Source organism: Megascapheus bottae, chromosome 30 (genome assembly GCF_031878675.1).
Source record: "Megascapheus bottae isolate mThoBot1 chromosome 30, mThoBot2.hap1, whole genome shotgun sequence".
NCBI classification, from domain to species: domain Eukaryota; kingdom Metazoa; phylum Chordata; class Mammalia; order Rodentia; family Geomyidae; genus Megascapheus; species Megascapheus bottae.
Genome location: NC_143538.1, coordinates 3,463,090 through 3,481,498, shown reverse-complemented (window position 1 = coordinate 3,481,498; position 18,409 = coordinate 3,463,090). Strand labels below are relative to the sequence as shown.

The window sequence follows — 18,409 nt, the reverse complement described above, 5'->3', positions numbered from 1 at the left end:
CCACCATTCCCAGCTCAATAGCCTTTTTTCGTGTGAAGTTTTTCTATGAATAGAAATATCCCAGATGGGATGGGGGGGAGGAAAGGGGAAAATAAAAGAAATACCCTTCATAATTGGGGAATTTACATCTTCTTTGCCTAGTTGAGTTTTATTTCTTCTGCCCAACTATCCTGGCCAACACTTCTAGTACTGTAGTGATTAAGAGCTATGTGAGAACTCACTTCCATCTCATTTCTTGTTCTGAAATACTTTCTCCCCATTCCATGACACTGGCTGTAGAACTGCTATATATAACCTTTATTGTGTTGAGTTGCGATCTTTCTCTGCATCATTTGTTCAGGCTTTTATAATAAAGGGATATGGAATTTATCAAATACTTTTGGTGTTAACTCTCATTGTGTTGGCATGACCTATTCTTTTTTTGTTAATTCATATGTTGAAACCTACTTAGACTCCTGGAATGAAATCAACTGGATTCTGACATGTGATTTTTAAAAAAATGTGCTGTTGAGTTTGATTTGCTGGTATTTTTTAGGATTTTTGCATGCATGTTTATCAGGAACATGCTGGACTTTCCTTGTCAGGTTTGGGTACTAGCAATGGTTTGGTAAAATTCAACTGTCCTTGGCTTTTCTTTACTGGCAAACATTTTTTTTTTTTACTCACTCAATATCATTGATTATTGGTCTTCAGATTTTAGAAATTATACAATTAAAAAAGATGAAAAAATATAAAGTTATACAAACACATGCATATGCACTTGGTTTATGTTTTAGTATTTTTTACGTATGCAGAAATAGGTTGTATTTCTTCTGAGTTTTCCAATTTATTAGCATATGCTTTTTTTCAAAATATACTCAACAATCCTTTATTTTTCTGGTGGTACTGAGGAATTGAACCCAGGACTTCGTGCATGCTAGGCAAGCACTCTACTACTAGGCCAAACTCATAGCCCTCAGACACTATGTATCTTTTAAATACGGAAATTAATCCATTTACACTCAAGGTATCATTGAAAGATTAGGATAAGCTTGTCACTTTTTAATTTTCTTCCTCTCATTCACCTTTGTAGTTTGACAGCTTACCATACTGATCTCATTCAATTCCTTTCTGCTTTTCCTGTGCATCTACCCTTCAGGTTCAAGGCTTGTTGACATGGTATTTATGATTTTCTTCGTGGGGATCAAGTGCAGACATCTTGATCCTCTACCACACTGCCTCCATCGCAAGTTGGCACTCACTACAGAAAAACCAACACAGCAAACCTCACCTTCATTTGAATTCAGCTTGAGTGCTAGTAACTACGACTTCTGTGCTCTCTCAATTTGGGTCCGGGTTCTTGCCTTTAAACTCATCTGTATAACAAAAAAATCAATGTTGTTCTTTGGGTTGAAAGTTAAGGGTTAGAGCCAGGATGGTAAAAAACTAACAAAACAAACAAAACAACAACAACAACAAACACATAGAGCTGGAAGCGTTCTTTAATGAGCCGTGGGGCAATTTGTTCATCAAGCTGCTCTTTCTTGTGTGGCTGGCTGTATAGTGCATATTCTGAGTGACACAACTGCACTTTATACAGATGCCCCCCCCCCCGAAATTACAAAGTGCCTCTTGATTGCATCAGGAATGTAAGTAGTTCCCTCTTAAAGAATTATCCTATCAAACAGTAAAATGGTATTATAATTCACGGGATACGTCCTTGTATAATACAGGCTTTTCAAAATTTACACTCAGCATACTTATAAATACTTTATATCCATTAAAATAACAATACTAATCTGTAGCCCACATCTTTCCCATCATAAATACAAATGCTTGGTTCAAGAAGTGCACCTTTTATATGACCTAAGAAAGCTGACAAATAGGCATTATAAGGGCTGATGGACGGACAGACAGAAGACAAGCTGACAGTCTCACTGGTAGGGCCTCTGTGAAAGGTCTGAACCAAAACATGAACAAGACCTAAAACAAACCAATCTCCACAACCATCATTTTGCCTTTAACCCCTTAACACCAGATCCAATGTGGCATTGGAGCCAGAGGAAATGGGTCACAAGTATTCTAGAGGCACCCTTCCAGGGCCTCCGCAGAGAGCAAGGCCAACATGGTGCTCGAGGCGTCATCATGTATGTGTGTGCAGCACAAACTCCCCAGTACAAAACACAGACTCCATGTCTAGCTCTACACCAAGGGGGAAAAGAAAGTGGATTAAGAAGCCATTAGGAATGTCCCTTTAAAATGAAGACTCAGCTTTGAACACATCCTGTGGATCCCTTGTCCTTCAGCAAAGTGCTTGTAAAAGGTACGTACATCTGTTCAGTGCAATGAAGCATACAGCCCACAGGCAATGAGGTGGGCCCCCTCTGCACTCTGTGATCTTGTCCCTGACCTTGACCACTTCCCCTAGCAACATGAAAGCAGGTTTCCAAAGCATGAGAACTGGGGGCTCTGGTATCCTGCCCCCTCAGTGTCTCCTCTCTGAGGCTCACAAAGGAAAGGTCACACCTCTCTTTGTGATTTAAGAAACCTAGGGTGGCATCATCCAAAACAAAATGTACTCTTTACCTGACTTACATAACTGTAATCCCTCTGTACGTCATTTGTATAACAACAATGTAAAACGCCCATAGTAGCCAATAATGTAAATGGCAGGAGGTACAAAATGTTACATTGTGTCCCTGAATCCAGCCTGTATTTGCTGATATTCTGCCTCAATCTGAGATGGAGAATGAAATTTTATTTCTCTGCCTTATTACATTCCCATGACATGCATCTAGTCACAGAGATACAGAGAAGAGAAAACCTGGCTCTGCTGGGCACTGGGAGTTATATGACAGGACTACAGGACCAACTGGAGCCCAGGCTTCAACTGTGTGGCCCCAGGCAGCTGGGTAGAGATTTCTGAGACCAAGAGCAAAGTAGTAGTAGGAAGGGCAAAGCTGAAGGGCAGGAAGGGAGGCCTGGACCGTGAGCAAGCATGGTGGTGGTCACTGTGCTCACAGGAAGAGATGGAAGCAGAGCATTTGAACCAACAGTTCTGTGGCTTCATCTCTGTGTCAGGCCCAGCCAGGCCTGTGGGCCTGAGAACACTTTCAGAGACTCTTACAATCGTGGGGACCCTCCCCACCCCATCCTGACATGTTAACTGACTAGGAATCCACGAATCTAGCAACCAAGACAATCATTTATTTAATTTTATCCAAATTCAGGTTTTAGGTCCCTGAGAAAAATTATAAAGGCTCTTAACATCCAATCACCTAGCTTGTAGAAAGTGACCTATGTACGTAGCAAATCCTTAACTGTTCCAAATGTATCTTCCCAAGTCCCCAAACTGAAAGACACAACAAAAACCAGCACAAAGACTTGGATGGGACCATGTGTCAGGATGTGTTGTTCCCCGATCTGGACGAAGTCTGGACAAAGGGAAATTTTCATTGAGGGTGTCTTCAGTTTCTAAGGCCTCTAACCTCTTGAGCAGGCGGTGGTGGCAGATACACCTAGCAGGCAGCACGCTGCCCTCCCTGGCACACCGGACACACAGTGCATGATGGAGTGGAAGCAGCGCCCCACCTGGGCCATCCTGAATGCCTGCTACTGCTGCCACTCCTCGGGACAGCATGCACAAGGAGGCAGACTCACTGACTTCCGTCACTATACAGCTTCTCAGAGCTTCCTCAGCCTGGCTCCCTTCTCAGCCTAAACCAGGACAGGGCAGACTCCTCCATATCCGGCTCCAGCAGGATGACTCCAGTGGGATGACACATGGGTCTGACGTGGGGCAGTGGGAGGAGGCACTCCACCTTCACATAGAGCTCCAAAGCAATGAGAGAACCACCAAACTTCTGGTTACAGGTGGTAAAGCCTCTTCTTCAGAACAGTGCGTGTGATGGTTAGAAAAGATGTTTTTAGTAACTTTAAAAGTAAACATTTTCACATACTTATCTCAAGAAAGGATGTTTTGTTTTATATACATTATAAATAGCAAAAACCGATTTCTAATCCCACAAATGCTAGGAGGCTTCCAGTAATGGGTATATGAGACCACGGGGGATGAAGAATGTGGTCACGTCTACCCCTGTCCAGTGGCCCCCGATCTGCATGAAGAAACTCCATGGGAAGGAGGGAAGCACAGGTTAGAATAGGCATTCTGTATATACATATTTACAGTAAACTTCAGTAACCAGTCTATTAACAAATAGCTTCAAGTAGTCCTCAATTTTTTTCATCTATTTAATACTGATGGTTTGAGGAAAAGATAAAAAGTTAGATGGGTCATACTAAAAACAAAACAAAAAAAAAACAAACAAAAAAAAAACACTTGGCAGCTTTCTGTAACACTTATTCATGCAGTGTGGCGTGGATTGTTCTGGAGTGGTGTGGTATCTCTGCAGTGGCCTGTTGGTTGAGTTCACACAACCACGTAGGGACCCCTGAACTCTCTGTGCTATTAAAACACAGACAACAGAACTAGGAGCTGACACTAGGATCAGGGATAGTGGACAACGTGGCTACTGAAACATGCGCTCGTGGGATGGATTTGGCAGAACCTAACCAGGAGCTACCCCAGAGCTGATCATAGCTAGTACCAGCCATCTCTTCTCCATGGCATTACCAGGCACTGAAGACAGGCTCCAACGGCTTCATGGAAGCAGCGTGTTTTACTTTCCCCAGAATACAACGTGGAGTGCTCTTCAAAAATTTTAAAATAAAGGGCTTTATCTGTATAAATCCTTGGAAAAAAGACTGTATAGTACACCAGCTCCTAACTATGGTAAAATAACCCCAAAAGTTTTAGCTTTCGTGGTTACGCTTCCTCAGGACCCCAGGGCTCCGCCCCTCCCGTCCAGCACCTCCTCCAGGGAGGGAAGGGGGCTGGGAGACAGGCAACCACTGCTCACAAAACCCTCAAAGCGCCCAGGGCCCCCAGAAGGGGCCTGGTTTAGTGAACTCTTCATTCAATCAGAGCAGCCAAGGCACAGCTGGCACCACCCCAGCAGGCTTCGAGGCGGCCTTTCCTCTTCTGCGGGAGGCCAGGGAGGTCAGCACACAGGTCCTAGCCCTGTGCTGAGGAAACAGGGCCACTGCTGCGATAGGACAGAAGAGGCTCCGGGACGAGATGTATTTGTTTTTTTTGTAAGTCCATAAGGGACACACGTGTGTCAGCTCAGACCATAAACTCATTACTGCCACCGAGGGTGAGCTGCTGGGCTGAACTGGAGTCTGGATCCATATTCTTCCTTCGACCAGGAAGGACTGTCCCCTCTGGGTTCTCTTTGGTTTTCTGGGGTGAGCTTTTCACATTCTTTAGTTTTTGTTTGCCCTTTTCAGGGTTGAATGTTCCTCTGCTGATAAACTGGGGCCTGTCTTCCAGAGGTTTGGTCTGGCCCAGGGGTCCCTCCTCACCAGCTGAGGCTGCTCGGTAGAATGGAGACTTAGAATAAATCTGGAATCGTTTTCGGGTGCCATGAGACGATGCAGTGCTGGGTGGACCAGCAGAGGTGGAGGAGCCCACCAACTCCAGGGAGTCCTGCTGCTTTCTCAGCTGTCTTCGAGACTTGCCCATGGCCTTCTGGGAGCTTGGAACTAAGCTTCTCTCTAATACAGAAACAAAAACCACAGTGGAATGTGACACTCCCTCTGACACAGCATCGTGTAATGGAGGTACCACTGTTGCCCAGCAAAACTTGAGGAGGCTAAGATTGGAGGTGCAGGCTCGGCTATCCTGTGCTTGGCCACTGACTCAAAGAACAGTTTGTCCAGTTCTGCATTTAACACCCAAGGAAGACTGGAGGGAGACTATGTGGCCAGCAAAGTCCTACAACAGTAACTGTCATTTTGAACTGTCAGAATATGCAATGAGTTGTCTCCCACCTTTAGGAAATGGGCATGTCTTGGACTGATGGTGTTTCCCTTGGTAAAGAAGAGAAAACATGAAATCATCTACCACCTTACACTTGTCTGATGTGGAGTTCCACAAAGACTAGAGACTCAGGCCCCTGTCGCCTCGTGTCAGGCAAGTGAGGACACCTAGCTTAGCTCAGCCTAGGCATTGTCATTCCTTCTCTGCTGAACAGGTCTGGCAGCTTTGGCCTACCAGGATCACTTACCCGATCTCTCAGAGATGCCACCTTCACATTCCACGTTTAGGTTCTCCGAGCTATCAGCAGTTCCAATGGAGGCCTCAGACTCTAGGGTTTCATCATCAGAGGCTCGGGGCTCCAGTATGAGCATCTCAAATGTTAGCTCTTCCCTGGAGGATACAGTCAATAGACCATCAGCAAGAGAGGGGACTCGCATGGAAGGCAACAGGGAGAAAGTCCTTTCGGAAAGTGAAGAATCACAGTCACAAAGATATTCCCATTTCTTACTGTCCCTTCCAGGGCGGTCACAAGGACTTACAGGAGCCAAAGCCATAGTGACCACTAAAACCACATGAACTAAAGGACAAGACGACAGACAGCAAATCTACGAGGAGGGGAGATGCAGAAGATGTGATATTGGTAGAATGAGCTCTGGACCACAATCAGGAGTTTAAGGTCTAAACTGCTTAATGTATCACAATGTACAAAGTACTCTGGATCTCAGTTTCCCTATCCAAAAAACAAAAGAGATTAAATAGATGATCTATTTTCCAAGAATCAGGACTAGCGGGAAAGAAAGCGCCTGCCTTCCCCGGTCTCTATGGCTTACTCATCTCTATCTGTAGAGCTTTCTATTCCTCTTTCTTGGCTATGCCTGCCCTGGAGTCACTAATCTTGTTTTTCTCACCATATCCTAACACTTTAATCTGTTTCAATTAGTATCTTTCAACAACTCCCTTGAAAGCCCTAACCCAAAGTTCCTTTATGCCTATAACATTTTTTGCAATATAAGAAATTTTAAGCAGAAATTGCCATAATGAGCAGATCCTGCAGCTAGTCATTACTGAAATAAGCTAGCTCGAACCCAAAACTTGGCTCTTTACCCATACTTCCTTATCCACTCAATCCTCCTCTTCTCTTAGTTAAGTCCCCTCCATGTGAGACCCGTCAGCCTCACTTCTGCTCTACTTGGATTGAGATCCACAGACTATCTCTCTAAGGGCAGTCTCAAGGAGCTCGCTGTGACAGGCAGAACTGTCTCGGAGTCTTCGCACATGCATTCTCCTTTTTCTGCTAAGGTCTTTCCTATAAATCCTTCAATATCTCCCAACACCATGCTTGCCAGGGTAGAGCTAAGTCCTGTTTACAGATCACTTTTACCTCACTTTCAGACCACTAGCTGGTTTACACCCCACCTCTGCCTTAGCAGATCTGCTGTGTTTAGCTAGCTTCAATTGTAGAATAACTCACCAGTCCCATATTCCCTCATGAGCTTTCAGACCTGAGCCTGAGCTTCATGAACAAAGATCCCTTCACACTCAGCAGTGTCCACTAGTAACTATCCACACCCACTTGAGGGAGAACCACAATGTCACAGGTCCCAAAGGACAGGAGAGAGGACAAAGATTCTCATTCATTGCTGATCTGACACCCAGTATCCTAGTGCTGGGCACAGCCACACTGATCTCTAGGTGATAACTGCTCTGCAAGGGATTGTGAGTAAGGCCCATTCTGGAAAAGGGCTTTGTTTTAGCCTGGAAGTTCTTCCTTATTCATCAAGTCTTACTGGTGCTGGTCCTGCACTGAGGTGTCTGTGAGCACTGCCCTCCTTTTCCCTTCCCCCTGCCCCTCCCCAGCAATGACCCTGTGGCTCAGCTGGTGGCACTTCCTTCCAAGATGATCACTTTCATGTCGTACTTGTCCCTGCCACCTCTATCTCCCCGGATCACCTCACACAGTGCCTGACACTGAGGAGATGCTGACAATCTCTCCTTGCCCGACACTCACTTCTCTTTCTGGAGGCTCTCTATCTGCTCCGTCAGCACTCTCTCCTCCTGCTGCATAGCGGCCTGCTGCTGCTCCGTGACATTGACATCGGTCTCCATGGTCGCCTCGCTCGTCAAGGTCTCCTCTGGGACATCCGACATGGGAGGCAACCGGACTAGCACAGGCGAGGATGGACTGGGGTAGTTTCCACGGCGGATCCGCCCTTTGCCCTGCAGAGAATGAGTCATGTGAGACAGTAAATGGGCAGAGGCCTCAGTCTTCTGTCATCCACCGACAGTGACGCAGTACCTCGGTCACAGGTTTGGAACGACGGGAGTGACAGGACCTGGGAGACCGAGGGAGAGTTACATCCAGCACAGCTAGTGAAGACTCCTTCCAGGAGCACTGATGGGCAGCCACTGTGGCCGTGTGAGAACAAGCTACATCTACTCCATCTGAATAGCCGCCAACGGCTCCTTAAAGCTAGTTAGGATGTCAGGTTATGATCAGCAGTTTACCGGCCACATCTCAAGTGCTTGATAGCCACCGGCAGCAAGTGGGCACCCCACTCAGCCGTGAGCAGCATGGAGGACGTTCTGACGGCAAGCGCACCGTTACTTTAACCGCCTAACATAAACTTCTGGGACAACTACCGCACCATGTCCTGAACTTCAACATTGTAAAAAAAGAAAACAAAAAGCCCTATCACAAAGTGCTAGGGAGAGATTTTTCTTACCATGTTTCTATCCTAGAGACCAGAGCTAAGAAAACAACTCAGGTGAACCAGGAGGGGCTTGCCTAGCACTTAGCTCCTCTGCACCTTGGAAGAGCAGAGCTTCTGACAGACTAAAGCTGGAGCTGAGGAACTACGGTCCATCAGCTGAATCTAGCCTTGTGTGTATTTTTATACATGAAACTTTATTAGCAGTTGTAATATTATCCCTCATGCCTGTAATCCTAATTACTCCAGAGGATAAGATCCAGAGTATTGGAATTTGAGGCCAGCTTGGGCAGAAAAGTCCAGTAGACTCCATCTCCAAAATAGCTAGCAGATAAGCAGGGTTGGAGGCATGTCTCAAGTGAGCAAACAAGCCAAGCAAGTGTGAGGCCCTGAGTCCAAACTCCCCTACTGCAATGGAATACAGACAGCATGAACTTGCCTGTCTATGGCTGCTTCTGTACAGCACTGATTCTATGGCCTACAAAGACTAAAATATGTACTCTCTGGTCCTTAAAATTTTGCCAACCTCTGGGGTGAAGAAGTATGATGACATCTTAATGTCTAACTCTGAGATCCCAAGATTTATACTCTAGGTTGAAGGATAACTAAAATTCTCATAGCTTTTATAGACACTGCTGCCTGGCTTAAGTCATCTGACTAGTCTAGAAAACTGGGATTCCTAAAGCTAAATTCACTGCAGTGTTGTTAGTGCCTCAGGAGCTGTCAGAAAATGAAATCATTCTTTGGCGGAAAGAACTATCCCAAGCCTCCAATGTACATGAGAACTAAAAAAAAAATCCAAAAACCAAAAGGCAACCAGAAAACAAAACCCCACAGTGACTCCAGATATTATGATATTGTGCTGTCAGACACTTATGACAACCATGCTGAAAAAGACATGAAGACATACTTGAACTCACAGTTCAGAAGAAAAATCCAGACAGATTGGGAACAAACAATTGGCAAAATTCATAAAAAGTAAAAGTGTAAACACAACAAAATAAAGACACAGTCTAAATGGAACACTGGGTGAGGGAAGGAGACACTGATGAGACATACAGTAGCACATTTCTAAAAGGAATTAATGTCTAGTTTAAGTTTAAGAAGCCTATCATAAGACACAGCTGCTGAAACCCCAACGTAAGAGAAAATTCAAAAGCACTCTGAAAAAAACAAAGGACCCACAAACAAAAAGCACCTATTAGAGTCAAAGCTCAATAGAAATAGGATGACATTTTCAAGTAGATGAAAGGGAAAAGTGACTGCATTCTTCTCTGTATAACCTACAACTCTGTTATTATTTTGATGGTACTGGGATTTGAATTATTGGTCTTGTGCTTTTTAGGCCGGTATTGAAACACAGACACAGACACAGACAGACAGACAGACAGACAGACAGACAGACAGACAGACACAGACAGACAGACACACACACACACACACACACACACACACACACCGTCTCTCTCCCCCCTTCAGCTCAACTTTAAATTCTATTCTTAGCTAAAACAACCTTCTAGAATAAAGGCTCCAAGACAGTGTGCTAGAGAACATACTTAAGAGGGCAGAGAGAGAATGACTCCATGAGAAAAGGGTTGAAAGGAGAAATAAAAGAAGTGAAAAAAGCAAATATGCAAGTCTAAAACTAATACTGACTGCACAGAGAATGGTGACATGGGACTGTGAACATAGACAAGCACAGCACACAGCCACAGCCCAATTAAGTCACATGCCACCCAATGCCAAACCTTGGCACATCTGGGAAAACGACTTATTAGATGTAGCAATTAACAGACTTGGTTAAGTTCCACACTCAGGATGCAGTTGCAGTGACTTTTAGTTTAACTGCTAAAGAACATGAAAAGGGAAAACGTCTAACATAGGAAAATGGAGTGCACAATAGTTGCCAAAGAAAAGGCCAGAAGAAAGGAACACACTGAGGAAGGACAAAATAAAAAGCATGGAATAGTGAAGTATCAGATCTTCAGCTCAAATGTATGGGTGATTAAGTGTAAAACTTCTCGTGGTAACTCAAAGTTATGCAGGGTCTCAAAACTATAAAACACTTTGATGACCTACGTGACTGGAAAGAGATGTTTATCAGTGGGAAAATCAGCATTATTAAGTACGTCAGTTCTCTAGAAAGCAATTATATATTCAATACAATCTCACAAAACACATACAGAACATGAGCACAAACGCACACACACAAAATATTTTCACTGGGTATGGTTCACGTGGTTTATTTACATGTATGAAAAATACAACAAACGTGTTGAGACTGTTTTAAGCTGGGAGAGTAAGATGAGAGACTGTGATAGAGGGAGTGAAGTCATCAGGATATGTTTACAGATGAAAACGGCCAATAATCCTCCTAACCGAATATATGCTCTTTTTTTTTTTTTATTCTTGCCAGTCCCAGGTCTTGAACTCAGGGCCTGAGTGCTGTCCTTGGAGGTAAGAGTCTCATGGACAATGTCAAATAAAAGCTAGATAGAGTGTATTCTTACTTTTTCCTGCTTTTAATCAGAAAACAACACCCACAATGCTAGATCAGGTGTAATCCTATAAGACTCTTTATAAAAAGTGAAAGTGAGGGCTGGGAGTTTGGCCTAGTGGTAGAGTGCTTGCCTAGCATGCACAAAGACCCGGGTTCAATTTCTCCGTACCACATACATAGCAAAAAGCCAGAAGTGGTGCTGAGGCTCACGTGGTAGAGTTCTAGCCTTGAGAAAGTCCAAGGACAGTGCTCAGGCCCTGAGCTCAAGCCCACAACTGGAAAAACAAAAAAAAAGTGAAAGTGAGCCAGTCACAGTGTCTCACGCCTATAAACTTAGCTACTCAGGAGGCTGTGATCTGAGGACATCGGTCCAAAGCCAGCCCAGGCACTACAACACCCAGGCCCAGAGTTCAAGTCCCATGACCAACAGAAAAAAAAAAAGTGAATGGGGCCGGGAGTTTGGTCTAGTGGTAGAGTGCTTGCCTAGCATGCACAAAGACCCGGGTTCAATTCCTCGGTACCACATACATAGAAAAAAGCCGGAAGTGATGCTGAGGCTCAAGTGGTAGAGCTCTAGCCTTGAGAAAGTCCAAGGACAGGGCTCAGGCCCTGAGCTCAAGCCCAGGACAGGCAAAAAAAAAAAAAAAAGTGAACAAGTACTTATATATCAAAGCTCTATAGCTATAATGACAACTAACAGGGAGTGCAGTGGTAATAAACATCCCAGGTGCAACAACCCTCCAATTCCCAGCTTAAAACACATCAGTAAAGTCTTTCTACAGACTTCTGTTTGCTGGCATTTTAACTTTAGATTTTCAGATTAATGTCCAGCCATGAGGGAGTTCTGCATTTATGTACTTTATGACTTCACAATCAGCTCTCTGCACCTATTTATAGTTCTGCCTCTGTAGATTCAATGTCTATATTAAACATGCAGTCATCCTTTATTGTTCTTCCCTGAACAATAACGAGGATCGTGGGTTTTCACAGAAGGAAGCTGTTAGTTCACTTCCCAATCTCTTTTCTAGTAATTGGTCCATTTATATTCTCTTCTGGAAGCAATTTTGGAAAATTAATTTTCCCATTTCTCAAGGCACTTCAGGTTGCACAGCACTCTCTAAGCTGCCTCCCGGTTACGCTCACTTCCTGGCACTCGTGTCCTTGTGTCCCCTCACACAGATCGAGATGACCTGTGTGGTATTGTTCACATGACAGTGTGTGACTTTTGAGGCAGGGAATAATGGAGAGTTTCACGGCTTTCTCCCCCCTGATCACATGCTCTGAGAAAAGCTGCAACATTTGGAGGCTGGTTTACCATAGGGAGGGGCCCGTGTGGCGCGGAAGCAAGGCATCCTGCCATCAGCATGTGAACAGGCCATCTTGAAAGCAAATTCTACAGCCCCACTTAAACTTTTACGTCATTAAATGTTGGGTACTCTGTTATACAATAGCTAACTTAGTCTCTCCTATGATTCCTAACTTTCCCTGCTGTTTCATTTCTTCCTTTTTTGTGACTTTGAATCTTTGACCTTTTTTCTTTTCTTTTTTTGCTGGCCCTGAAGCTTTAACTCGGGCCTGGGTGCTGTCCAGGAGATCCTTTGACTCATGGCTAGGGATCTACCACTTGTGAGCCACAGCTCCACTTCAGGCTTTTTCTGTGACTAACTAGAAACCAGAGTCTCACAGACTTTCTGACCTGGCTGGCTTCGAATCACAATCCTCAGATCTTAGCCTCCTGAGTAGCTAGGATTACAGGCATGAGCCGCCAGCACCTGGCTGACATTTTTTTCTTAGCTAACAATCTACTATACTAGTCTGCCTCCCAAGTAGCTAGAAGTACAAGTATTTATCATTGTGCCTGACTTGACCCATATTTCTAACTTCTTGATATACATGTTTATTTTCATTCAAATTCTCTGAATATGTTTTGGTTTATGTACAAAAGAGCCCTAGGTTTGACCTTAGGTCTTTCTTCTGTCCAGTTACATATCCATGTTTTTAGCAATTAAGAGCTGTATTATCCCACCCCCCCAAATTAAACCTTGTGGGACTTTGTGTCAGCAGATTATTTCTCCAATAAATTAGTTCAGCTCACCCCTTAAGATTCAACCCACAGTATGTATTTATTTGGTACACAGAACTATCACATCCTTTCTCCCTTCTTCCTTTGGGGATATGCTTTCAGTCACCAACTCAAAAGATGAGTCATCCTTGGTCTAAAGTAGTCTAAGGAAGTCTGTCTATAATTTTCTTAGAGCGTGTACTGAGTTTATATTTAGACATACATAAAATTCCTAAGAGCCAGGCATGGTAGTACAGATCTGTAATCTCAGCACTCAGAGGGCTGAGGCACGAGTTTAAGGCCCACCTAGGCTGCAGGGTAAGAACCTTCCTTAGCTTTAGACCTGAATTCTGCAAGGCTAGTGTGGGAGACAGGTGCTTTAATGTGAGGGATCTGATGGAGACTCCCTGTTGGAAGCATCCTAACTTTTTTTGTGTTTTTTAAGGCTTAAGGTGGTAAGAATACAGATGAATAGAAGATATGCTAGAATGATTAAAGCCTACTGAGGAAAGTCTTAGCAACTTTTGAAAATGCTATAAAGCTCCCAATGGGAAACGGATACAAAAAGAAATGGCAAAGCATGACAGATGGTCACAGGAATTCAGTAGAGAATCAAAGTTAGAAAGCCTGACGATGATGCAGCAGAATGGTTGGCACCCCTTTAACCAACCTGATGGATGTGCAGAAAAAGACAGATGCAGTCCTCACGAGGGAGACATGACACTTTATGAAGGTTAAAGAAAGTAAGCTGGGGGCCAGGAGTTTGGCCTAGTGGTTAAAGTGCTTGCCTAGCATGCACGAAGACCCGGGTTCGATTCCTTGGTACCACATACATACAAAAAAAGCTGGAAATGGTGCTGAGGCTCAAGTGGTAGAGCTCTAGCCTTGAGAAAGTCCAAGGACAGTGCTCAGGCCCTGAGCCCAAGCCCAGGACTGGCCAAAAAAAAAAAAAAAGAAAGAAAGTAAGCTGGCACAGTGGCTCATGCCTGTAATCCTTGCTAACTCAGGAGGCTGAGATCTGAGGATCAAGGTTTAAAGCCAGCTGGGCACAAAAGGACCTGAGACTCTTATCTCCAACTAACCTCTAGAAAATGGAAAGTGGGGCTTGGCTCAAAGGTAGGCGGTAGCCTTGAGCTAAGAGCTCAGGGATAGCCCAGACCGAGTTCTAGCCCCATGACCCACAAAAAAAGGAAACAAAGAAAGAAAGAAAGAAAGAAAGGAAGGAAGAAAGGAAGGAAGGAAGGAAGGAAGGAAGGAAGGAAGGAAGGAAGGAAGGAAGGAAGGAAGGAAGGAAGGAAGGAAGGAAAAGAAAAGAAAGAACGAACGTATATGTAGTTGAGGACTGTTTATGGATTGAAGCTGGGGAATAAAAGACAATGTGTGGAGTTTTGCCTCGTTTTCTTCTAGGGCTCAATAGCCCTGGGGAGAGGCCCACATGGTGAAAGGAACTAGATATCATTTAGACAGAATTCCACAGAACTAGCTCAAGGCACAAATTTCACTGGTTTCCTAACAAATTTTACCTCAAGGTGAAAGACTACTGTTGAACTGATTAACAGACAACTTCCTGACAAGTATGCTTTCCTATAACGGGAGGTCCTTTCCCTCTTGTTTTTTTCTGGAAGACTGGTTCATTTGAATAACATTACAATTATGCATCTAGGCTGGTCCAAAATCATATTCTAATGTCTGTAGTTATGATTCACCAGGTAATGAGGGTAGGGACTTTAATAACCAGTACATGTTTGCAGGCATCTTCTGCAAACATTCCTGTAATAGTGCAGTAAGCTAGCAGCATTGTGTGTATGGTAGACAATTTTCTACAAGTTTATTCACAGGTTCTAATAGGCATGTCGCCAAGACCATTTCAAAGGCTGTGATAGAACACTATTTTATAATGATACTACACTAACGTTTGCCTTTTCCACTTACTAACATTTGTACTAATTATTTAAAGCACTTGTGGGTATAAAAACCTCTGTTGGTACCACTTCATTAATCAAGGCAATGGTACCAAACTATACTAGCAGTTATCACATTCCTTCCCACCATGTATTCAGAGTTTAAAATGCCAAGTTCACTAGGTTTTACAAAAACATTATAAGACACAAAAACATTTCTGTGTATGGTGAGAGTTAATCATACAACTGCCTGACTTACCAGCTGAATGAATTAGCTACTTTATTCATGAAACAATCCCTAGAATAACTTCCAAAGTCTAATTATTTAGACACGGGCATGTGCTGTGCCTTCTTTGAATTTGTATGAAAAAATACTCCAAGCTAAACAAATGACTACACTTATCTATAGTCAAAATCTCAAGATTTCAAACAAATATCAAAGCAAACTACAATTTTTGATAATTTGTAACTGCTCTGGGAGTTTTAACAGTTTTCCACAGGGTGTCACTGCCATCAGTCAGGGTTCAGCTACAAGACATAGCTCAAACTAAAAAGGGACTAGCCACAGAAGTGAGCCATCAAAGGAGTGAACTGGAAAGGTACTCGCTGACTCCACAGAAATGCTGTAAAAAGTGAGCCACTGGCAGAGCGAACTGGAAAAGGACTTGCAGTATCTACAGATATGCTGGAGGGGGGAGCCATCAGGGAAGCCTCATCACTGAGGTCACTGAGGTCACTGATTATGAGCTGGGACTGCCACCTCACCAAGGAGGGCATGCCGAATGCTTCCCCATCGCTCTGCCCAGTCTCAGCACCAAGGTTAGAGAAGGTCAAAAAAGGAAGGCAGAACAGTGAGGCCAACAGAAACTACCTCCCTACTCAATTTTTAAGCCCCAGATTAAAGTCTAACCTATCCTGGAAGAAGGAAGAAGAACACTGTTTAAACCTGTGAAATTATAATGGAAGCAAACTAAGCATTTACGACTTAAATACTAGAATGAGGCAGCACGCGTGCAAGTTAGGATGTAGTAAAAACATGCCATAAGGAGATGAAGTCCAGGTAGAAAGGGAAGCTTGAGAGATGATTACCAGATAGAAATCGAAGCTGATGTGTATTCATACCTCAATGAGTCTGATGTAACAATGGAATGAAAGAGTGGCACCGAGGAGGCAGCTTGCTGTGAACTCTTTGTAATATGGCCCTTGAGTCTAGAACCCATCTTGTCTTTGTTCACTCTTATTTTGTCTGACAAATAAGCAGAAAAGAACCTTGCATTTCTATGTTGATGTCAAGAATGCTAAGAATATAAACAAGTATTTCAAGTCACAAAGTAAAGGAGATTTCTAGGAACACAGGTCAGAGCAAAGAACTTGATACCTCAATGTTTTCAACTTTTCCCTTTTAATGATTCAAGAAGAACTCAAAAGAAGAAATATCTGAAGGTTGGAAAAATAGTATATTTTAGATAAACAATGTTCAACTACACACAACGGAGGAAGTAAAATGAAGAAGCTAAAGAAAGAGACTAAGAGAAAAGCAATGAAGGTTGGTCAGAGCTGGACCTGAACTCAGGTTGAACATGGAGGGTGGACAGGCATGAGTGACAGACAGAGCAGAACACTCTGGATGAATGAGACAATCATGTACAGTGGCTGCAACACATTGTAATATCAATACATACCGAGACTGAACTGCGGGTAATGCTCATAAATCTAACTGCAATTAGTACAGGTTTCTGGATTAGGAAGGACATGAAAAGGAAAGCAGGTTAGAAAGTACACGTCATTTCCCCATCAAAAGAGAAGGTCTGGTCTTTCAGTGGACAGCATTATATCCATGTTCTTTGCACTGGCCAGAAAGCACAGCTTGCCCATTTACTTTGAGAGGAAGCTTTGGTGAATGGCTTGTCCTTTTTTTTTGTCTAGATGTTACTAAATTAAGCAAGTCAGCACTGAACTCCTGAAATATCATGAAAAGTCTCACTTTTATTTTTCACTTCTGTGGTACCAGCGATGGAACCCAGGGTCTTACACTTGGGAGGCAAGCACTCAACAACTGACAGCTAGCTATACCTCCAGGCCCAAATTTTACTTTTAAGCAAACACTGTATTCAATTTCTGGGGAAAAGATTTAGACACTAGCCTATAATAATATGTTTATGTTTGGTGTTTTAAAGAAGATCTTTCACTAACTTGGCCAACAGACTTGGTGCAGCACTTATTCTGTGCAAGGCAGCTGAAACAGTAAAGGAAGAAAGAGCCAGGGTTACATCAGTGCTTGTCTAAGAACAAACTATGCGGATGTGAAGGAAACCCTGTGTGGCCCCTAAAAAAGGGGGGTAACAATGGGGAAGGAAGTCTGCTTCCTCTGAGATTTTCAGAGTACTTCAAATGAGTACTTACCACTACAGTTTGTGTTGGGTGACAAACAAGCAATATTAACATTTAGATACAGGTCCTACAGATTATAATGGATTCATGTTGGGTTTATCTCTTTCTTTAGAATTAAATGTTTTAATTCAAACTCAGTCACAAATGATTAAATTCTCTATTCCCAGGAATATTGGTAGGGCCACCCAAAATGACATGGTTGAAGGTAGGAACAGATGAAGAAAAGAAGTAGAGACAAAAGTTAGCATAAGATTAAGTTTCATAGAAAGGACAGGAAGAGCAAACAGGGCCGATTATTACCATCAACATCTCATCCAAATACTTAAAAAAATCCTGCACTGTTAATCATATATATATTCAGTACATATAACTAAAATGACTAATATATCAAATATCAGGTATCCACAGCACCCTAATTTGTACCTTCTGAAAAAGATTTTGAGAATAATCCTCAGTTACATTACACACTTAAAAATCTCAGGAAAGCTCCCATTTTGCCCTATGATTCCATGCTGTGCATCTTACCATTGATCTACGAATCAGTGAAAGTCTGGTCTTTGCCTTATTCTCAGCAAATTCCAGGCTACTGATGTCCTTGAGGCGAGCTTTATATTTATTCATTTGTTCCACAACAATCAGCTCCACACAGCTAAAACAAGAAAAAAGATAAAAGTGTTAAAAGCAGGGGCCGGGAATTTGGCCTAGTGGTTAAAGTGCTTGCCTAGCATGCATGAAGACCTGGGTTCGATTCCTCGGTACCACATACATAGAAAAAAGCCAGAAGTGGTGTAGGGGCACAGGTGGTAGAGCTCTAGCCTTGAGAAAGTCCAAGGACAGTGCTCAGGCCCTGAGATTAAGCCCAGGACTGGCAAAGGAAAAAAAAAAAAAGAAGTGTTAAGAGAAAAAAATAAACCAGCTGTGGCATCCATAGACTATTTTTCAACTGTTGAAGAGGTTGGAGGATGGAAAATCGACACCCCTCCGATG

General features: G+C 43.3%; 1 protein-coding gene across 1 annotated transcript in view; it reads right to left on the bottom strand.

Annotated features, from left to right (window-relative positions):
* Positions 1-1,463: 1,463 nt before the first annotated feature.
* Myo9a (myosin IXA) overlaps positions 1,464-18,409 on the bottom strand; it is a 121,925-nt gene continuing 104,979 nt past the window's right edge. The window contains 5 exon segments of the mRNA XM_090321436.1: positions 1,464-5,595; positions 6,108-6,250; positions 7,869-8,077; positions 16,714-16,767; positions 17,948-18,071. Of these exon segments, the coding sequence (XP_090177562.1) occupies positions 5,165-5,595; positions 6,108-6,250; positions 7,869-8,077; positions 16,714-16,767; positions 17,948-18,071 (961 nt within the window). The 3' untranslated portion in view covers positions 1,464-5,164.